Source organism: Rhincodon typus, chromosome 13, assembly GCF_021869965.1.
Source record: "Rhincodon typus isolate 14 chromosome 13, sRhiTyp1.1, whole genome shotgun sequence".
Taxonomy (NCBI): Eukaryota; Metazoa; Chordata; class Chondrichthyes; order Orectolobiformes; family Rhincodontidae; genus Rhincodon; species Rhincodon typus.
The window spans coordinates 53,696,318-53,719,603 of record NC_063344.1 but is presented as its reverse complement, the minus strand read 5'-3'; the positions used below and the strand labels follow the sequence as shown (position 1 = coordinate 53,719,603).

The 23,286-nt window shown below is 41.6% G+C and overlaps 1 protein-coding gene across 1 annotated transcript in view; it reads right to left on the bottom strand.

The window, feature by feature from the left end:
- clstn2a (calsyntenin 2a) overlaps positions 1-19,737 on the bottom strand; it is a 353,207-nt gene extending 333,470 nt beyond the window's left edge. Inside the window, exons 1-2 of the mRNA XM_048604120.1 lie at positions 19,604-19,737; positions 11,064-11,140 (exon numbers count right to left, since the gene is read on the bottom strand). Coding sequence (XP_048460077.1) covers positions 11,064-11,140; positions 19,604-19,737 — 211 coding nt within the window. The remainder of the gene's footprint in view (positions 1-11,063; positions 11,141-19,603) is intronic.
- Positions 19,738-23,286: the final 3,549 nt, after the last annotated feature.

Here is a 23,286-nt window from a genome sequence, read left to right as displayed (position 1 = left end):
TCACTAACCATCATAGGATCCATTTAGCCACTATATAACATAAATGTCAATACGAAATAAATCTTGCCACATGGCATACTAATGTTCACTAATCTCTAAGTGCATGGCTTCTATGTGCTTTTTCTTAGCCTACTGCTCTAATGACTACGGCCACAGCAGCTTCTGTTGAAATGTAATTTGCATGTTGAAACATCAAGCCATTTTTGCTCTTCAGAGATGCTGCTAGATTCAGTCAGTTTTTTTTTTCAGGACAATTCTTAGTGGCAGGCTCAAATTGCTCATTTGGTGAGCTGAGACCTGCGCAACAAATGGTCCCTGCACTATCTTACAGGCCACTTGGGCCTACTGTCTCACTACACGCAGATCCCAGCTGTCTTCTCTAAGTTTAGTCCAATGTCAGTGTCTGCTTTGGTGGTTGTAAATGTTTTACAAAGTGAAGGTATTTCATCGTCAGTGCTTCACTTCTCTTTCCCACTGCTTAGTTCAGTTGCAGTTCCTGGACACATGAAAAGACCGCAGTGTAGGGTAGTGTTGTGGCAAGTTAGAATATGTAATTATAACAAATGCAAGTTACTAAGTTAGAGAATGGAGTTTTGAGGAAAAGTGGGATATGAGAAGGCAGATTACTTATGAGCACACTGTCAGCTTCAATGCTTTCAACCTAATTGCTGACCATGATGTCAATCATAGTTACTCAAATGAAAAGTGAGCGCAGTCTTATCTATGGGAGTTGAGGACATACATGTGGTGAACTAAAGGCAGCTGGAGCAGTGTGTCATCTCATGCTGCAAAAGAGACGGAAGTGAGTCAGTGAGTGTCATGCAATATGTTTGGGTGATATGATGGTATGGTTGATGATCTGGAAGTACATAGCAGCTCTACCATGTGGGTGCGAGGCTTATAGTCAAGTATATGAGGGTAAAGTGAAGCTATGAACGTGAGATAGGAATCTTGATTGATACAGATTGATGGAGTAAGTAATCGTGGTGGAGTGTATTGAATAGTGCCTGAGATTAGAGGTGCAGTTTATATGATATGGGGCATTTGAAGATGAAGATGAAGAACTTAAAAACTCATGTTACATCACCAAACTGTTTGCAGCATTGTATCCAGGTCCTTGGTGACTGTCTCCTGCTACTAACTACCTGCTGAGCATTTGGCTTCAGGGCATTCTGTGGATACAGCACTTTTTTTTCAAAAATATACTTTGTTCATAACAAATTCTTTATGTACACACTTAGTCACTAGAGCAGTTTGGTTCTATACACAGTCTTTACATATGGAGAACAAAACAAACCCAAGGCATTTCTTACTTATACAAGACTACATTTACATACATTTGAGACACCAGGAGGTTCTGATAACTTAATGGATCCCTATTTAGCTTGAGCAGAAAGACCTTAGACAATGGTCTTTCCCCACTGCACCTTGGCAGCAGCTGCCTCAAGCTTTAGGTTTCTTTTCATTTCACAAACATACTTTATTCAAAAATATATATATAAGCAATCACTGATGCAGTCCACTTCTGTATAGTCTTTGCAATGTAGAACAAATGTAAACCCAAAGCATTTCTTACTTATAAAAGATACCATTTACACATATCTGGGGCACTGGGAGGGTCTGATAACTGAACAGACATCATTGTACTTTGACAGAAAGCCCTCAGTGGTCTTCCTCCACTTCACCTTGCTGGCAGCTGCCCCAAGCTTTAATCCGTCCCTCAGCACATAGTCCTGGACGTTGGAATGTGTTGGTCTGCAATACTTGTTCAGGGTCAACTCCTTGCTCTGGAATGCCAACAAGTTTCAGGCAAACTAAAGAGCATCTTTCACAGCACTTCTCCTTTGCAACTCTCAATCAAAATGTCCAGCCCAGCGCCATATCCAAGAATGAATTTGTGCTATCTTGACTACCACCTTTTGGAGTTATCCAATTAGTAGACCTCACTTCTTTCCTGCTAAACACCTCATTTCAACCAAGATACAAATTCTCTTTTCAAGCATTTATCCAATTTGGCTTTTGAAATAATCATTTGTGAATTTACTTCTATCTCCCTTTCAGGCTGTGGAGTACACATCATAGCAATACATTGTACAACCTTTGCCCCTGCAACCTCACAACCTCCCCTTCTCTCTCTCTCTCTCTCTCCCTCTCTCTCTCTCTCACACACACACACAAACACACACACAGTAATAGAATGAAAGTGATTTATCATTGAGGGAAAGAGAACTGCCACCAATTGTCCTTGCTTTGGTACTCGACGGGGCTTTTAAGTAGGCTATGGTGGTGGATAGACTACAAATAAGTCTCAACAGAAAGTGCTCTTGTCTTAGATAGTAGTGGATAATTTATCATTTCTTAGTAACTAAAGACAGGTTGCACTTCCACTGAGACAAATTAGCTATTACTAACAATAGTAAATAAGACACATGCATCTCCATCAGAAAACTGTGCTCAACTGCTCTCTGCCTGAACTGCTTGGTGCTCCAGCAGCAGCTAGGTTATATATCAGAATGGGAGACAGGGCTTCACTTTAACTCACATTAACCCTTTCATTTCCATTAGTTTACATATCATCTTCTCCCAAACATTTTCCCCTTTAGATAATCCATTATAAAATAGTAAAAACAATCGTTCCATTAGCAAAAAAAACCCGAAAGAAATTGAACATCAATTGGCAACAAAAAGACACAACCAATACTCACTCATCTCCATCCACATGGATAAGTAGAACCATCAATTCTATTGGGACAACAGCAGGATCCTGGGACCGGCAAATCGGAGACAAACACAGAATTCCTAGAAGCCTAGTACTCCACTAAGAAAGCCATCAATAAACACGCCGAGCTAGATCCCATATACACTCCATTGCAAAGAAAAACCGGAAGTGAGGTAGTCCAGCTCAACAGACACCAGAGTTTAAATAACAGGCAGGAAAACACAACAGCACTTCATCAGAGGCTGCACTGATGCAGAACAACGAACCAGCTCGGCGAGCCAACCAACCACAACATACAACCAATCTCCTTCAACAGGTTGGACACCTTCAGTCATCCTGTGTTTTCTTTTGTGTGGTGTAGAAGACTTTTTTGCATCAATGTCATCAGTGGAATTAATTGTTCACTGTCACCCTTTACGTGGCAGACTGCGATACTGTCAGTGCTGGTTTGATTAAAAAGTACACTGATGATCTCTGATGGGCTGTATTACTTAATTTCTATTGCAATGTTTGGTTGGTGTCTCAAGTCTTACATATAACTATCTTCTGAGGACTCTATCTTATCTTGCATTAGTATCAGGGATGGGAAATATTTCCCATAAGCCGGCGAAATTTGTGGTTTCTTCCATGCTGACAGTGGGAAAGTAATCACTAACTCCAATTTGTGATATGCGCTAATTAAAATATCTTCTTGTTTCAGCCATTAATCTTGGAAATCCTACATTGTGTTCCATTGCCGGTGTTTTCCTAGGTTGATTGATGGTAGTTGTCTTCTGAAGTGATCATTTAGCTGTCTCCATGGGACAGTTTGCCATGAAGAACCAGGTCCAGCACCCTCCAGATCTGCTGAGAGGGTACCCATTCCTGCACTGTACTACCCCAGGCACTGGTCCTCAGGATGATGAGAGGACCAGACATAAGCCCCTCAGAAGTCTCCTCTCAGCATACCCCAGAGGCGGCAAAGCCCTCCACTCCACCCTGCCTATCCCTTTCTAACCATGGAAGTTCAAGTTGAGGAAGATTATCTTGCTGTAGCACTGATTGTAACAGTGTCAGTATGATGCCTATCTTTATGCCCATCCAGGATGTACCCTGGATAGATGTCTGGGTTGGGAGCCTGCTGCATCATGTAGAAGCAGATTGATTATAAGGTAATGGGTTTTGCGGACACCATTGCTTTTTGTGGTCAAACATTCCTATCCCTTTCATGGTCTCGGAGTCCAAAAATGATGAATAAAGTGGTCAGCAATGTCTGGGAAGGAAGGTGTACAGCATTTGGGAGCCACTGCCTTAGGATTGCCAGGGATTAGGGAGCCCACAGGCTGTGTCTGCATTGTCTATAATGTTAGGGCCCGCTAAAGGACTTCACATCGGTGGGTTTTGTAATCCTGTCCTTCACAGTTTTAGGCACTTACCCCACCCACTCCAGGGGTGGTAAATGTCATTTTCTTCTCCATCGAGAACACTCAATTTCTGCCATGGTGGATGGTGACATGAGTACTCTTCAGCTAGTGGCTTCCAGCTCCACATGTCAGTGCGGGCCAGAGCATCCAGATCCCCTTCCTGACAGTCTTTCTTGTGAACACTCTTGGCTTTGCATATCCCTAGGTCCCCACCTAACCTTTCTGCATGCTCCTGCACCTGCCCATATTTATGCCCAGTCCCTGACCATGGAAGGTGTGGCCATACATTACCAACACCCTTGCCCCAGTGAAGCCTGTGCACTCCTGACCATGGATGACACCCCTCCCACATTATCCCATTCCCATCCTTGCTTTTATTGTACCCCCCACCCCCTTACAAATATAGTTGCCCCTTCATAATTGTCAACCTACCCAGCCTACAGACCTTATCTCTACAAATAGATCCGGAGCCCTTTTCCTGTGACAGTGCCCCCTCCTGTACCCAGATGGCCTCTTTGCCCTTAGTTTCTGCAGACAGACCGACCGTGAGCCACCTGTTTGAACGACTTAACCAGACAGCACTAGACATGAAATGCCCAATCCCTGCTTAATGCCAGTTTATCAGCCCAAACTCCTTTGTACTACCTCCAGGACTGTCCGCTTTTTGCCAAATGACTGATTATAACCCACTCTCTAAACTGCAGAAGCATGGGCCCCTGGCCGAGAATGACCTAACCAAAAGCCTAACTATGACTAATCCCTGGACTGGTATCAGAGGCTGCTCTTAACTGACTGTGCTGGTGATGGGTGTCTCTGTGGATTTCAGTGAGAATGACCCCTCTAAGACACTTAGACATGACTGTAAATGCAGAGCCTTTTTCCACATAAACTGCTAACACGTGGTGCAAGCACGAGATAACATTGTTCTGCCATAAACCCCCTTTACTGAGGACTGCTGAGCAGCACGACAAGGTACCTGCTCGTGTGACTGTGCTGATTGGCACAAGGCAAGGCAAGGCAATGCAAGGCATTGCAAGGCATTGCGGCTGTGAGCAAGCAGCTAGGCACTATGTAAGCAGCCCCGAGTTGCAGCCTGACCCATTTCCTGACCTGGGTGCCTGTCCCTGTGTGCAAAGTGCACTTGCAGTCACCTTCTAATGCTAAGCGGAAGAATACAGGGAGCAAGGTGCCATAGGGATGTGGTGCATAGGTAATGAGGGGAGTTTAGGAAGATAGCATGAGAAAACCTGCTAGGCCTCGTAGTGAGAAACCCTCCATCAAACTTGTCAAAATGACACATTACCAATTACATGAGGATATTTCTTCCAGTGGTGGTTAGACCACTGTGTTAACTTGATCAGGTGTACACCAAGCAATACCTCTATTTCTTGAAAACTGTCACTGACTTCCAGCCAAAAGTCCAACTTTTTTTAAAAGCAGAGTGACATTTTATTACAGCTGGACTCCATTTTTGTTTGGATTGACATTTTGTACCACCACGTTGACGCAGATGCTTACAACTTGTTGATTTACCTGCTCTTAGTGTTAACTTATCCTGCAGTTGTTTAGCCTATTAGTACCTTACTTATCAAGTTGATAGGTTCTGTTGGTCTACAGTGACGTCTTTATTATTCTTCTTACAGTAATTGCTGATGATTTTTTCCTGGCCTCTGCTTCTGAGAAGACTTGGTTAGTTTTTCTTAAAAAAAAGTCTTCCTTGGACCATAAAAGATCCAATAAGGATTGATTAGAAATCGCTGACAAAAAATTCCGTCCCTTATCAATTCTGCTTGTAAAGCTCCATATTAACTTATTTCAACTAATGAACAAGAATCATTTTTGAAGATCTATCATTTCACCTGCAAGTTGAATCCTTCTGTGGAATTTTACACATTCAATAATTGTGCGCTTAATTAAAGTGGTTATCAAAGGCTCTTGCAACATCAGTGAAGGTGTCTGTGCCTTTTATTATATTCTGGTGATTGCTAATGTGATCTGCTACTGAACCTAGTGAATACTGTGGTGTATTAACATCTGTTTTTGATCTGGTGTTCAGCTTGGTGTTTTATATTTCAAGGGGCTTCCTTGATGGCATCCATTGTATGTCATCCCTTTCTTAATATGTTGATTAATCTAATCATTTTAACATGTTTTAAATCTGAATTTTTCAATCATCTGGTCTTCTGTATTGAAAAGTACTGTTTTAAAGCCTGTTAGTGCCTTTGCAGCTTCTTTTTTTTCCCCAAGCTCTGCGTAGCTGTTGGACAAAACCAAATTGTTCTAATGAAGCTATAAATTGGATGAACTAGTTGTTCTGTCACGATTTACTGCTTTCAGGTGTTTTTTAAGTCTTTTGTCTCGTACATGTTCTTATTGTGTAAACTGTTTTATCTTTTACAGATTCTTCCCCTTTAAAGTCTCTTGCCTTTTATTGCACCTTGTCTTCTTAATGTTTTTTGCCTTTTAAATTGTTCCTTCTTTAAATCCATTTTCTTGCAAAAGTTCACATATTTTAAAAAATTCTTTAGACTGTTAAATTCTGTAAGTTAACAAGATACTCGGAACAAATTGTCTAAATTTCTTTCAAACGTTTCAAAGCTTGTAAATTCTGAAAAATACTTCTAAATCATCTCTTTGAACATTGTTTTGAAGTCAAAACAATTAACTGCAAGTTCAGGTTTAGGTTAAAGACTTAATATTTCTTTCTTGTTATTCTATTCAAAAGAACTGATTTCTCAGCTCTCCACTTAGTAAAAATGTTCAAACGAGCTGTTGCAGCTTCTGTAGCCTATTTAAAAGAAATAAATCACAGGAGCTGGCTGACTAGTCCTTTCTTCAAAGGTATGTGCACTTAAAGTAGTAGCTCATTTTTATTTTTGCAAAATTTACTCTGTTATGTCTTTTTGGACTTTTCTGGATTCCTTCTCTTTGTGAAAGAAGTCACATCTGCACCACTACCATCATGTTGTTATAAGCACTTGGTTTAGTTCGAAGCACTAGAGGTTTGTGGTTAGTTAGTCAGGCCATATCTAAGATCCCTGGAGAAGATGGCAGTGAGTTGGCTTCTTGAACAAATGTAGTCCTTGGGATGTAGGTACACCCACAGTACTGCTAGAGAAAAAGAGTTTCAGATTTTGGATCCAGCAACAGTGAAAAGATGGGGATGTAATTCCAAGTCAGGACGGTGTGTGGCTTGGAGGGGAACTTTCAGGTGGTGGTGTTCCCATGTATCTGCTGCCCTTGCCCTTCTAGGTGGTAGCCTTTGTGGGTTTGGAAGGTGCAACCTAAAGAGCCTGATGCATTTCTGCAGCACATCTTCTAGGTGGTATACATTATTGCTGCTGTATGTCAGTGGAGAGAGTGAATACCGAAGCATTAAGTGGGATGCCTTGTCCTGCTATATTCAGTTGAATGCTGCCTTGATATCAGGAGTAGTCATTATCAGCTCGCGTCTGGAATTCAGTTCTTTTCGAAGAGAAGCAAGGCTGCAATGAGATCAGCAGTTGAGTGGTCCTTGCGAAATCCCAACTGAATACCAGTGAGCAGGTAATTCCTATGTAAGTACCATTTGATTGCACTGTCAGTGATACCTTCCATCACTTTACTGATCAGTAGACTGATAGAGTGGTAATTACTGAAGTTAGGTTTGTTCTGTTCTGTGTGTATAGAACATACCTGGGTAATTTTCCATATTGTCAGGTAGATGCCAGAGTTGTGACTATACTGGAACAGCTTGGCTAGGGGTGCAGCTGGACTTGTTGTGATGGCCCACAGCATTCCATGCCAGCACCACCCTCTCCAAGCAAGGTTTCTTCTTTTCATAGTGTAAGGGTCATTTCAGTCCTCTTTGGTGGAGGATGAACTGTGACAAAGCATCAGCAGAAAATAGTTTATTACAATTTAGCAACTACAAATAGGTTGCATTTACACAGAAGCAGGTAAGTGTTAATAACAAGGGGTAGGTAAGACAAGTGACATCTCGAGGAGGTTGATCCAACTGTTGTCTGCCAAACACCCTAATGCTCCAGTAGTGCCAGGGTATCAATCACAATAGGTGGAGCATCGGTTTAGCTCAGATTAACCCTTTCATATTCATGACCTTGTGCAGCAGGGCTTTTGCCAATTACCTTAAACATATGCCTTGGTATGACCTTTCTGCCAGTTAAAACAGATTCTCGTTTGTTGCTCAAGCAAAACCATGCAAGCTTTTGAGTAACTCCACTGAAACTACTTTTCGTCTTCTCTGCTATAAAACTGCACCTTTCCTAATCTGGACAAATAATTGTAGCTCCTTGTGTCTGGTACTATTTTAATAAATCTCCACTCCGTCTTCAAGTTTTTGACACTTTCCCTGAAGTGTGTTGCACAGAATTGGGCACAATATCATCTGATCTGAAGTCTGTTCATATCTTTCTTGGTGCTTACTACATTTATAAGTTTTATTAATATATAAACATGAAAAATATGCCCTTTACATCAAGTACAAGTCAAAATCATCGATCTGTATGATCAAACAATAGCAAAATAGCAGTAGTCCAAAGACAAGACTCTGCTTTCTTTGTATCCATACAACCACTTCCATTTCAATCATCTGGGCCTCAATTTTGCTAAAAAGTTTATTGGGTGTAAAAAGTTGTTCTTGATATATATCTAAATTAATCTTCAGTATCAACACAGTACGAGAAGAATTGAAGGGCACATTATTCCTATCTTGCTCCCCTGAGTTAGTTTTGTTGCATAGCTCCAGAAACATTAAAAGATAATCAAATTTTAAGATATAAATCTTGATCCATTTCCTGACAGCATAACCACCAAGAGCCTCAATTGTTTATGGGCAATACAAGCTTCATTAAATAGCTGTCAGATTTTAAAAGAGCGAGCTAACAAATGTGCACAAGATCTCAGGGTGTCTGAAATATTGCACATAGAATCCCTACATAGTGGAAAGAGGCCATTCAGCCCATCGAGTCCACATCGACCCTCTAAAGAGCATCCCATACAGACCCAGCCCCCTACCCGATCCTCATGACCTCATATTTCCCATGACTAATTTCCCCCCTTGTCTGCACATCCCTGGATGCTATGGGGCAATTCAGCATGACCAATCCACCTAACCCACTATCTTCAGACCTTGGGAGGAGACCGGAGCACCCGACAAAAACCCATGCAACCAGGTGGAGAATATGCAAACTCCACACAGACAGTCACCTAAGGCTGAAAACGAACCTGGGTCCCTGACACTGTGAGGCAGCAGTGCTAACCACGAAGCCATCGTCCTACCCACAAAGGTTTTTTTTTGCAATGCAGTCACTATCCTAACATTGGCAAGAATAGCAGTGAAGTTGTTTTTAAGGTGCCATAAAATGCAGAGATAAATGGCCAATTAAACTTTGGTGATTTTGGTCAAGAAATAACTATTGACGAAGGCTACAGGAAATGCCCCCTGCCCTTCTTCAAATAAAAACATGAGCTTTTTTCCACCCACCCTTCAAGAGTGGGTGGCACCTTGGTTGAAGTTGAAGTTCAATGCTGCAATGAAATGTCAGATTACATAATGCAAGTTTCTGGATTTGGGTTTGCATGCTTGGACTTGTTGCATCAGTTATGTAAATTGACAAGAAAACATAATGGGAAATAGATTTTGCAAAGTGCTCCAAACCATCATGATAACATTCATTCTATTATATCAACTCCCAACACCCAGCTCCTCAGTTCCTGAATGCAGTGACTCAAGTTATCCCAATAACTCTTTTAGGTCTCATCAGAATAAAACTTTTCCATATGTCAACCATAAATTAGGCTGTCTGATTGTGTGTGGCATTACAGTGCTGTTTTGTATTTATCTCACATTTATGCGGATCAAGAGCAGGGTTCTTGTTTACCTTTATCTCTTCCAAGAGAACACAGTGGTCAATCGCAAGCCTCACTGTTTCCCCAAGTTACACTTCCTGCATATACAGTAGTCCTTCAAAGGGTGCAGCAACATATGTAGACTGCACTCAATGTGGCATCTGTCTGACCGCTCGCAGCAAAGTGGACCACTATGTGTCTATCATATGTATAAACAGATCCCGAAGGGCCCCACAGTTGCAATGGCCAGTAAATACACAACATAAGATACTAATAAATTGTGTATTCAAATTAAAATGTTCAAACATTTCTCAAACATCAATTGTTAAGTTCAAGGTGTTGATCACAAATTAAATAAATTTTACCTGGACTATGCACTTAATTCTTACCAAGACTCTCATCTGGTTCAACCCCTCAGTTCATGCAAAAAGTGTGATGTGTTATTTTTCAGACGCCGTTTCAGTAATTTGTAATTAGAATGCGTATCCAATAAAAGGAATGGGATTACTTTCGTCTTCTAAGATATCTACTATGCATAGAATAAACTGAGGAAGCAGCAATGATCCACTTCAGAATATAATGGCGCTGTCATGCTGCAAATTAATTACTTAAGATTGGTTTCAGTAAAAAATGTAGAAATTTGAAGAAACAGGCAGCTGTTACTATGGTGACTGGGTAACAGGGACTTTGAGAATGCATATTTCGGAAGTAAGCGTTGTTGGAAAAAAAAACAAAATTCATGACTGCTGAAAGACTATTTTTAATCTGCTCAATCACAATTTCACTTCAGTTTCATTTACCTGGATAACAGACTTGGGGTAAAATGAAGGAGTCAGAGTACAGAGCTAGTTTTTCCATCCTATCATTGTAGATCATAGGTAGTAAATCTAACTCGGAGTAATGACTCGTAATAGACATTAACCAAAAATGCAACCATAGTTTCATGATGTAATGTTACAACAAGACAATAAGGCAACTGCTTCAGGACATGTTAACACGACATATCAGAATAACCAAGCTTCTGTAAATATTTTCCAAAAATGCATTGTGATTGGCTCTCGAAGATTTCAATGCAAATAAAAGTGCAGTACCTCTTTTGTAGCTGTTGTTGACCCCCAGATTGTGTCCTGTGTAGGGAAGGAGAAAAAGTACAATTTCAATTGAGAAACTGATTAAGAAAAATAATATTAATTGCAAAGGTTCACAATGAACTTTACCTTAGCAAAAATGCTTGTGAAAGGAATTCATAAGATGGATAATTCTAATATTAACTTGAGCAGGGGTAGGAATCGGGATAAAATGGGCTGGATTTTACAAGGTATTGTATTCCCCATTCACCTGACTAAAATGAGGTCTGAGCCTGTACCGCAGCTCCAAAAGCCTGCAACCTTGTGATGATATCACATTGGGTTGGAGGAGTAATAAGGCACTTGAGTGCACATTAATTGGTCACTTAAGGACTTCAATAGGCATAAGAGCAGTGGGAAGACAGCCTGATGCCTTCCTTAAACCACAAGGTAGGTTGAGCAGAAATGCAGTGGGAAAGCCACAAAGCTTTATATTACATGCCCCTTCTACCACCACCTCCCTCCCCGGCTGTCCAATGTTCTCCTGAAATTAGATTGAATTGGTGTGATAATTTGTGACGTTATTGCACAATGATCCATAAACTCAGCAATTACACACAAATTGTAGAATTCTTGCAGCATGGAAGCAGGCCATTTGGCCCATAAGGCCACACCAACCCTCCAAAGAGCATCCCACCCAGACCCAGAACAGCACCCCCATCCCTGTAATCCAGCATTTTCCATGGCCAATCCACCTAACCTGCACGTCCTTGGACAATGGGAGGAAACCAGAGCACCCGGCAGAAACCCACGCAGACACAGAGAGAACGTGAAAACTCATTACAGTCACTCGAGGCTGGAATCAAACCAGTGTCGTTGGCACTGTGAGGTAACAGTGTTACCCACTGAGCCACCGTACCACCCAACAAAGTCCAGCATAAATTGATTAAGACATATGGATTGGTCAACCTCCATTATTTTGAAATCTAATAGTATCTAAAACCAACTTTTTGAGCTAGCATTCACCCAGAAAACAACTTTAGTGACAATAAAATAGAAAATGATGGAAACAGCATGGTGGGTCAGTGGTTAGCACTGCTACCTCACAGTGCCAGGGACCCAGGTTTGATTCCACACTTGGGTGACTGTGCAAACTCCACACAGACATTCTCCCCCTGTCTGCGTGTGTCCTCCCACAGTCCAAAGCTCTGCAGTCTAGATGGATTGGGCATCAGGGATGTATAAATTAGGTGGGTTATAGGGGAATGGGTCAGGGTGGGATGCTCTGAAGGTTGGTGTGGATTTGTTGGGTCAAAGGGCCTGTTTCCACACTGTTAGGATTCTATGATGATCTAGCAGGTTGGGCAGCACCTATGGTGAGAAATAGAATTAACATAAGTCAATTATGTTTCATTAGCAGAGGAAAAGCTTAGAAATGTTGAAGGTTTTAAGCGAGTAGAGAGAAAGAGAGAAGGAGGGTGGAGAAAGGTGGATAAAGAACAGAAGGCAAGGTCCATGCTAGGGTAAAAGTGGAAGAGAATTAGTGACAAACAAAGATGGCCAATTTCCTTCACTGAAAGGTTAATGTCTCTGAGGAGTTTCGCAAAAAGCTGGCAGTTTCAGACATTTTCCAATCCACCCGTTCAGAGATGCTATTACACACCTCTGAAGCAGATGGGACTTGAACCCAAGCCTCCTGGCTCAGAGGTAGGGGCACTACCCCTGCACCACAAGAGCCTCCTGGCAGTTTCATTGTCTCCTTACTGAAACTTCGCCACACCAAACCCAAAAGTTCATTTAATTAACTGAGCCGCAATTCTCTTGCTGATGTAGTCGGATTTGAGCAGATTGTTCTGGATCTATGGTCTGTAGATTATTAGTGCCATGTTAAAGCAAAATGCCTCCCCTACCTTTCATTTTTAACCTAATAGGTCAGATTTACAAACAAAAATATCAATTGATTAAGACTGCTTCACACTTAGCAGGGTCATGTTAATTGTGAAATTAGAACAGATTCAATGTTATCCATAAACCATAGGAACACAGCAATGGGAGTAGACCATTGATCCTGTTCAGCCTGCCCTTCCAATCATTATGACCATGGCTGGTAGAACTCTTCAATGCCTTTTACTCAACGCATCCCCAAAATTCTGTATACCACTGCGATCAGTAATCTATCAATCAATCTCTACTTTAAATATACTTCAAGATTGAGCTTCCACAGCCCCCTGTGGTAGAAGAATTCCAACAGTTCATCACCCGGACCTAAAAATATTTCTTTATCAAGTATTAATGCCCAGAAAAGTAAATAAAAAATATCTTAATTATTTCATAAAATTCATTCGCGTGATGAGGATGTCACTGGCTAGGCAGCATTTACTGCCCATCTTTAATTGCCGAGAGGAAAGTTAAGAGCTAACCACATTGCTGTGGGTCTGGAGTCACATGCAGGCCAGACCAGGTAAGGATGGCAGTTTCCTTCCCTAAAGGACACTGGTGAACCAGGTGGTTTTTTCTGACAATCAACAAATGGATTCACGGTCATCATTAGACTCTTAATTCCAGTCTTGTTTTTTGCATATTGAATTCACATTCTATCATCCTCTGTGATGGGATTCAAACCCGGGTCCCTAGAACATTACCTGGGTTTCTGGATCAATAGTCCGGCACTTATACCACAATGCTATCACCTCCCCATAAACAGCCATTAACAATGAAGAACCACAAGCCACAATTTAATAGGTTTGACCATAAAGTCCAAATTCACAGCAAAACCCCTTTCCCTTTTAAATCTCTTGATTGACCACATAAAGTCTGTTTTCATTTCATTCTTTATACAATACAGTATGTTTTGAAGCAGGCATGGGAACTTTCGCTAATCCTAATGGCATTCACTTCAGTGAGATGCAGTCAATTAATTTGAAAACCGTGCAATTAAAGAAAGGGACCGAGATCATATTATTGAAGGTTGAAGCTGTTATACGGAAGCCAAGAACACAAAGTTCAAAAACCAGGAGATAAAGCTGAACTGCAAAACGTTAAATGTGTCAATGAAAAATAGAACTCATTAAAAGCATCTTATTATAAAGAAGTGGAGCAACTGATTATGTTGTAAATATTTTATTAGATTAAAATGTTAAAACCCTTCAATACCCCTAGAATCAGGAAAGGGCCAGATAGGGCTAGCCAGATAATTGTATGCCTGGGGCTGAGTTCTTCTACGACGAATGCAAGAACTGTTTATTGATTAGTACACAGTAAGTTCAAACACCATGTTCGGCTGGAAACACACTTCAAAAAGATCTGCTGCTTCTCGAGTCCAGAACACTGCTGCAACTCTCATTTGTTAGAGCATAGCACGTATAATAGTAGTCATGGGAGGTCAGTCAAGGTACTACAACATAGAATTTGACAGGCAGCCAAATCATTTAAAACCTAATCTATTACTACTGGAATGAAAAAAAAATTGTGCAATGTGTTTTGCGAAACACAGAAAAAACAGGGTACAAATGGAAAAGGGCCACAATTACATTTCTTTGCACTTACAGCACAAATGAGGTCAAGCAATGAGCTGCAAAGCATTTTCCAAATCCAAGTGCAGCAGCTCAGAGTGGTTTTTCAATATCATCTCTGGCTATTCCAAGTAAATGCAGTATCAGGTGGCAAACCAATGAGAATTCCTGCCCCAGATTTAGTAATTCCAAGTCTCCTGTTATAAGCAGGAAGCAAAAAAGAGCATTCCAGAATGGCATTTTGTTTCCCTTGTGTCAAGGTTAAGGATGCCATGGAGCGGCTGCAGAACATTTGCTCAGAGAAGCGTCAACAGCTAGAGTTTGTGAAACATGTCAATACCAACTTCTTAGGTAAGTGGGAGGATGAGGTCCTGAAAGAAGATTTTAAGGATCTTGGAAGTATTCACAAATTCAGGACTCCTAAAGCAGTCATCTCAGGATTGCTTGTTAGTCCTGTGCATTAGGGAGCATAACAGGAGGGGGTCTGTGGGGTGTGGTGCGGTGCATGCATGTGCATGTTCAGATTTCAAGTGCCTTGGGGCCATTTCTCCACAAGCTGCAAACCTGGATGGGTTTTTTTTAAATCAAAATTAGCAGTGGGTGTTGGTAACCTGAGAGGGAACTCAGAGTCAAGGGAAGCAGAATTGTTAAGAGGAAATAGAAAACTAGAAAGCAAAAACTGAAGGCAGGTGAATTAATGGCAAGCACCAAGTAAGATCATAAAACAGAATTATGTTAATAATCATCAGTGGTTACATGACCTTGAACTTTAACTGCCCAGCCATCCCTATCATTGAGTGGGAGGGTAGAAATATCTTGATTAAGTAACACAACTTCATTTAATTAGAGTCCCTGTCAATAAGGAGGGCATTCCAGGTTCTTGGCTTGCCATTGGGTTTTTACACACACTCTGTGCCTCCCTGTCAATGGCTCTGTCACAGCCACCATTCAGTAATTTCTAGGATTTTGATACAAGTTGATAGATTGACAAGAAAATGAACTGGACTTGTCATTTTAATACAGTTGCTACAAGAGCACATCTGAAACTAGAAATCCTGCTGCGGTAACTCATTTCCCATCTCCCCAAAGCCTATCGACGTCAAGGAACAATTCAGGACTGTAATGGGATACTCCCCACTTGCCTGGATGGGTGCAGCTCCAACAACACTCAAGAAGCTTAACACCATCTGGGACAAAGCAACCCGCTGAATGGTTGCGCATCCACAAACATTCACTCTCTCCACCACAGATGTTCAGCAGCAGCTGTGTGTACAATCTACAAGATGCACTGTTGAAATACCCCAAGGCTCCTCCGACAGCACCTTCCAAACCCATGACAACTTCCACTTAAGGAGACAAGGGCAGCAGATACATGGGAACACCATAGCTTGCAACTTCCCTTCCACACTACTCACTGTCCTGACTTGGAATCATATCACTGTCCCTTCACTGTGGCTGGGTCAAAATCCCTCCTTAATGGCGTTGTGGGTCCACCGTTTACCTACAGCACATGGACTGCAGTGGATCAAGAAGGGCAAACAGGGATGGGTACTAAATGCTGACCCAGCCAGTGACATCCACATCATACAAATGAGGTAAAAAAATAGTGAAAAATGGAAAGGGAATGTGACTTTTGACAAAATCTGCATGCAGGGACGGGATTTCTGGTAAAAACATACAGAAAGTAAGGTGTAATCTTTAATACCTGCACATGAGAGAGGAAGCAGCTCTTCCTACTATTTCCAAACTACAACCAAGAGATTGGTGAAAACGACTCAGACCAGGTGTTCCTGTGCCATACAGGAAAAAGCTCCTTATTTTGAATTAACCAGCTAACTGAGGGCTGTTGAGGATGGACCTACGGTTTGAAGAAAGTAAGTTTGGGAAGAACTAAAGAAATTCATTTGATTAAGTTCATTGTGTTGAGTAAGGGGATGATTCACAAGGACATAAGATTGACCCTGCTGGGGCAGGAAGAAGATATACTGTTAAAGCTCAGAGGAGCTTGGATCTTTATACATGACTTTATAAAGGTTACGTGTTGTTTTCAGTTGTAATGTGTTTATAGGGAATAACTTTTCTGTATTTCATTGTGTTAGCTGCCCAGTAACTTATATTTCGACAATGACGGCTTTGGTGCACTTGCTACATTAAACATCTTAAAACATGGAATTTTTGTGATCCTTTTGCGTCAGTCAATGGAAATTTTCTGTCGTTACAAGTTATCAGTATCTACCTTGAAATAAAAAAATATAAATACTTTGAACCTCTGAACCTTTGGATTATAACTAAGGACACTCCATTACCACCTTTGATATCTTAAATAGACAAAACAAGTCAAAGAGCAGGAAGAGAACATGCAACACAACTAAATGGTTCACATGTAAAAAAGATGAAGGGTCTAGGCCTGAAACGTCAGCCTCTCTGCTCCTATGATGCTGCTTGACCTGCTGTGTTCATCCAGCCCTGCACCTTGTTGTCTCAGACTAACTTGAGGGACTGAATGGCTTGTTTCTGTGTGATTCTTCAATGGTACTGCTTACTTGAAGTGTCAGAGTGATTGATTTATTAGAAGCTAGCTTCTCCCTACTTTACCAGGGTTTTTGTCCCTTTTTCTGATATGCTGCATCAGAAGTCTATCCATTTTATGCAGCAGAGAATATTTTGTGTGAAAATCATGAAAGAAACTGGGCAGCAAGGCCTTTCAATGCAAAGGTGACAAGTGCAAAAAGGTGGGGAGGCACCAACAGATGACTCACTACAATTGTCTAAATAGAGAGTGTGACAAGTAAGCCATGTACTTGGAAACAGTTCTCTTTGTTGTAGGATGTACTTTGAAGTCCTTTAACATCCGTGAAGAGCAGCCTCAAGGTAATTTGCCAGTACCCTCAAGGCACAGAAATCTAGAGAGAACAAAGACTAATGAAAACGAGATCCTGTATTCATTAAATGGGAAAATAAAGAATTCGCTGGCAACATCATTTTTTTTCTCTAGCACCTGATTCAGAGCTCAACTAAGCAGAAGATTTTCTCTCTCATGAACAATACACATTTCCCAGAATTATCCACTATTCCACGATCTGCAGTAAAGAGATATCACTTTTTTTAAAGAAAACATGAAATTTAGAAATTCAAGGGGTCACCATGTGATATCAGCAGACATCTGTAAGCGAGCTGAAAAATTTGCGAAGTTTCAATTCAGTATCTAATGGCTGTGAGTACCAATGCTTTGATTATTTGAGTATAAACTGGCTACCTCCTCGTGATTTCTGTTGGAACTGCACAACAGCCACAAAAGGTGAAATTATGATTATTCTTCCTTCAGACTTCCCTGCACTAATGGAGGCATTTTCCAGTCGTGCAGAAAACTATTTACATACGTATTGAGGCAATGAGGGAATCTGAGAATTGAACGAACCCCCATTTGATTTCTACAGAAAGACCTTAGACAGTTATTTCCCCACTGTGCCTTCATGGCAGCTGCCCCAAGCTTTAGTGCGTCCCTCAGCACGTAGTACTTGGAATGGGCCAGTCTGCAACACTCGGTCAATGTCAATTCCTTGCACTAGAAGACCAACATGTTTTGGGCAGACCAAAGAGCATTTTTCACCCTGTTGATGGTTCTCCAGGTGCAGTCGATGTTTGTAGAGTACAGAGTTCTGCATCATGGAGCTACTCGGGACGAACCTCGATAAAAACCACTGCATCTCTTGCCAGACTTCCTTTGCAAAGGCACATTCCTGAAAGAGATTTGAGACAGTCTCTACTGCCCACAACTGCTTTGAGGGCAGCTTGCAGTGGCACACAGAGTCCAGGCGTGCATGAAGGATCTTAAAGGTAGTGCCCTTCTCACCAGCAGCCAAGCGATATCTTGGTGCTTGTTGGAAAGTTCTGGCAATGAGACATTCTGCCGAATGACTGACAGTCTGCTCAGGGGACAACACAACAGGATTCACCCTGTCCTTTTCCTGCAGGGACCTGAGGATGCTATGTGCTGACTACTTCCTGATGGACTTGTGGTGAAAGGTGTTTTTCTTTGTAAATTTTTCCAGAAGGGACAAACGATATGAAATGGTCCAACTACTTGGAGCCTTCTGTGGTGCTGAGACCAGTCCCATCCTTCACCACACCAGATAGAACCTCAGTATGTAGTGACATTTGGTGCTTGTGGATCAAAGTTCTAAGAACAGCTTGACACGGCTACACACAAAGGTAGCCAACAGGATGAGGGCAGTGTTGGGTGCGTTCTTCCACCCCTTATCCACGATTCTCTTCACAAAGAATATCCGATTGATGTACCTTCCTCCAGCTTCTTCCCATTCACCCTGACTGTGTTCCGGATACCCTGCCTGGGGACAGGTACTTGCAGCGGTCATAGCTGTGATTGGCTGGACCCTGAATTGGTGTTAGGCCAAAGCCAGCATAAAGATCCAACAAGAATAGCTCAGCTCAACTGACAATCCTCCAACATCCAATGCAGCAATGATCTTTAAATCCTCTTATGACCCACAACTTGGAACTTACACTTGATCTTCGCCAAAAGACCGAGGCGGTGATGACTAAAAGTGGTGATAATTGGCAGTCCTTTTGTAATTTAGTTGACAGTCAGATTAGACTGAAGGTTAATCGTGTAGCCAAAGAATATTGATTCAGAAGATTAGAATTGTATTTTTATAATAATGCTGGCTGCAGTAGAAATAGGAGCATTATGCAGCTTTTGCAAACAGCTATGAATCACAGCTCACCTTGTGTAAAGAGGTCAAGAGAAAAACCTGCCAGACTCCTTTCTAAAGATGGGGGCAGCAGGGAGAACTGAACCAATGTTAAATTCAAATTTGTCTATGTATATACAGGGGGAGTTTATAAGTTGGTTAGAGTTTTAACAAATACAGTTACAGGTCAACGGTTCATAATTGCGTAGCTATATAGTTAGAAATTTTGACTGTAGTTATTTATAATAAATAGCCAGTCATTCTTACTGAGTACAGAAAACCAGTTCATGCTTCCCTGAGTTTCTCTCAGCAAGTCTGAAAGAGGTTGTGGCACCCTGACCCTTTGTCTGCACCAAGAAGGCTTTCTCCACCTTGCTCCTGTGATGGGAGCTTCTCCATATCGACCATACCAGCAGCCAAAGCTTTAGTTAAGTGCGACATATCCTTGTGAGAGCTGAAACTGGCCACAACCATATTGCTGATTCACAAACTAGATGCAAGCTGTGAACGCCAAGTCACCAGTACAATTTGCATACACAGAGGCAGTGATAGCCATCTTTGTCAGCTACTTCAGTGTTCGCCATCCACATTGTTTACATTTTTGTTTAGAGAGATTCCCAAAATATTGCTCCTCTGCCTGATTTTCCATGAACACTGCACAACTCAGCATCTCCTAAATCATCTTACAACATTCCGTCAGGCTTGACAGTTTTCAAAGTCATCCCAAGTTATTATGAGCTATGCCAGTCACTGCTCCATAGCACTTGTCAACAATTCCTGCAGAGGCATCGCAATGCCTCGAAATTCTGTAACATGCAAATAACTGTACTGACAAATAAATGTAGATGTTTCTATGCAAATAAGCTGTCTCATCTTCTCAATTCACTGATGCAGAAGATCATGGCAAGTGTTAAGTCAAAAAGATCACTGTTCTGCACTTGAACTGTGCTTTCCTTCACATATACAGAAAGATGAAAGTAATCAATTTCTCATGCATATTCATTACATGAGCTTTTGCATCATACGCATTACCCTCAGAGTTCAACCATTAGTTTGTGCTTTAACCATACTGAGCTCTACATTCAGTCCCCCACCGACACACACAGACCATACATCTGATATTATACATTCTGTCATGTTTCTTCCTGTTATGGCCTTAGAGACTGTATAATATTTTTCTTTTCTTGATATATTTTTTCCTAAGTGTCCATTACTTCTTCACTAATGGGCTTCTGGTGCGTGAAATTAAACTCCACCCGGCAGGGTGACCTTGTGGTGCAAGGCACCACATCCAGGTAAAGCTATTATTTAACACGCAATCCAAAATGATCCATCAGGCTTTATCAGTCAGGGAATATAATTAGAATGAGACTTGAGGAAATGTTGATGCATTAAAAAAAAATCAATTATCTAACAATAGACATCAACATAGCAAGGCCACACGGTGGACAACATGATAGTATCTTGAGATGTAATGGAAATCGTCAAAAACTGTTTTAAACATACACTTTGATCAAACACCAAAAAAAAAGCTTAATATGAGGCGTTTGCTCTGTAAGTCACTAATGATTTTTTTTTTTGAGAAGATTTGTAGCTCGGGTTGTGGATGAGGTTGTAGATTTGCTCGCTGAGCCGGTGTGTTTGATTGCAGATGTTTCATCACCCTGCTGGGTAACATCGTCAGTGCGCCCCCGGTGAAGTTTTGGTGTTCTGTCCCAGTTGTTATTTATATGCTTCGGTTTGCTGGGGTGGTTGGCATTACTTCCGGTTCTGTTTTTCAGTGGTTTGTATATTGGGTCCAGTCTAATGTGTTTGTTGGTGGAGTTCCGATTGGAGTACCAGGCGTCCAGGAATTCCCTGGCCACGTCTGTTTGGCTTGTGCCATTATAGATGTGTTGTCCTAGTCAAATTCGTGTCCTTCTATTGAGACTAGTGAGAACTGATCGTGTCTCTTGGTGGCTAGTTGATGTTCATGCATCCTTATTGTCAGTTTTCTTCCAGTTCGGCCTATGTAATGTTACTCACAATCCTTGCGTGGTATTTTTATATTACGTTAGCTTTATTGGTTGTGTGGGATCCTTTATGTTCGTCAGTAGCTGTTGCAGGGTGGTTGTTGGTTTATGGGGTACTCTGATACCTAGGGGTCTGAGTAGTCTTGTGGTCATCTCTGATATGTCTCTGATATACGGTAGGGTGACTAGTGTGTTTGGTCATGTTGTGCCCTCTTGTTGTGGTCTGTCGTGGATTGTGCTTTTTGGCTATCCAAAACTCTGTCTAAGTGCTCCTGTTCTGCTTTGCGCAATTCCAGGTTGCTGCAGTGTCTTGTGGCTTATTTTTATAATGCTTTGGTGCAGCTCCATTTATGGGTGTTGGGTTGGTTGCTAGGATAATTAATTATCTGGTGCGTATGTGTGGTCATTCTAATATGCTGGCCTGGAGTTTCCCATTGTTCTTACGTTCTACCATTATGTCTCGGAAGGGTAGTCGGTATTGTTCTCTTCTTCTTTTATGAATTTTTATTCCAGTGAGGATGTTGTTTGTGTGTCGGTGGGTTTCTTCAAGTCTTATGCATTTGATAATCACACAGATTTCATCTACATAGCGGACCCAGAGTTTGGGTTGTACAGTGGGGAGCACTGTCTGTTCTAACCTTTGCATTACCACTTCTGCAATCAGTCCTGATATTGGGGATCCCATTGGTATTCTGTTGATTTGTTTGAATATATGATCAAACGTGAAGTGGGTCGTGAGGCACATATCCAACAGTTTCAGGGTGTTGTCCTTGTTGATGCTGTTCGTGTCATAGGGTTCCTGCCTTCCTGATTCGTCCAGCAGTGTGACAATTGTCTCTTTGGCTAGGTTGATGCTTATGGGTGTAAATAGTGCTGTTACATCGAAGGATATCATTATCTTGTCCTTTTCTATTCTGGTGTCCATGATGATGTCGAGGAATTCTTGGGAGGAATGGATGGAGTGGGTAGTGTTGTCAACTAAGTATTTCAGTTTCTGTTGTAGTTCTTTGGCTAATTGATGTGTTAGTGTACCTGGTAATGAGACAATGGGTCTGAGGGGACCCCTGGCTTGTGTATCTTAGGTAGTCCGTAGAAGCAGGGTGTGTTGGATCCCTCTGGCTTCACTTTTTGCTCGTCTGTCTTGCTGATATCTCCCGAGTTGTGTAATTTCAGCAGGGTTGTTTTAATCCAGTTGTGTTGGGTCTATTGCCAACTGTAGGTAGGCATCGGTATCTGCTAGTAGTGAGTTAGCTTTATCGGTGTATTGGCCTCTATTAAGAATTACTGTCATACGTCCTTTGTCCACTAGTAAAATTATATTTCTGTCTTTCTTGAGTCTTTCCAGGGCTTTCTGCTCTTCTGTGCTGAATGTGTTCCACTTACATGTTCTGCTCAGTGTTAGGACTATCATCTGTCTGATGATCTGCTGTATTTCCAACAAGTGTCCATCGCTCTTCAGTGCCAATTCCAGTGCAGCCAGGAAGTCAGTGTTTTTTGATAGCTCTGTAATTATAATTCAGTCCATGTACTAGGACGGTCTTCTCAGTGTCTGTATGTGGTTGGTCCGGATGTTCTTGATCCGTATTGTTGTTGTGGGCGAGTTTGGATAGTTTTCCTTGTAGGGCTATTCATTTTTTTGTTCTGGTCCTTTGTTGTTGTACGGTGATGGCTTGTTCCAGTGCAGTTGCCCATTCTTGGTCGGTTGCGTTGGAGTACAAAGTATTTTTTTGGTGTGCAGTTTCCCACTCGTATTTGTGGAGGTGGTTGTGGGCATCTTTGATCATAACCCTTATCATTCTGTGACCGTTCTGTGCAGCTGTTTTCCGTGCCTGTTGATTGTTGATAGGTGGTTTCTATTTTAGGCTTTGTGATAGTACCTGTTCTCATGCAAGTAAGGACTGTGAGAAACATTACATAGGCCAAACTGGAAGAAAACTGACAATAAGGATACACAAACACCAACTGGCCACCTAAAGACACGACCAAGTCTCACTGGTCTCAATACACATGG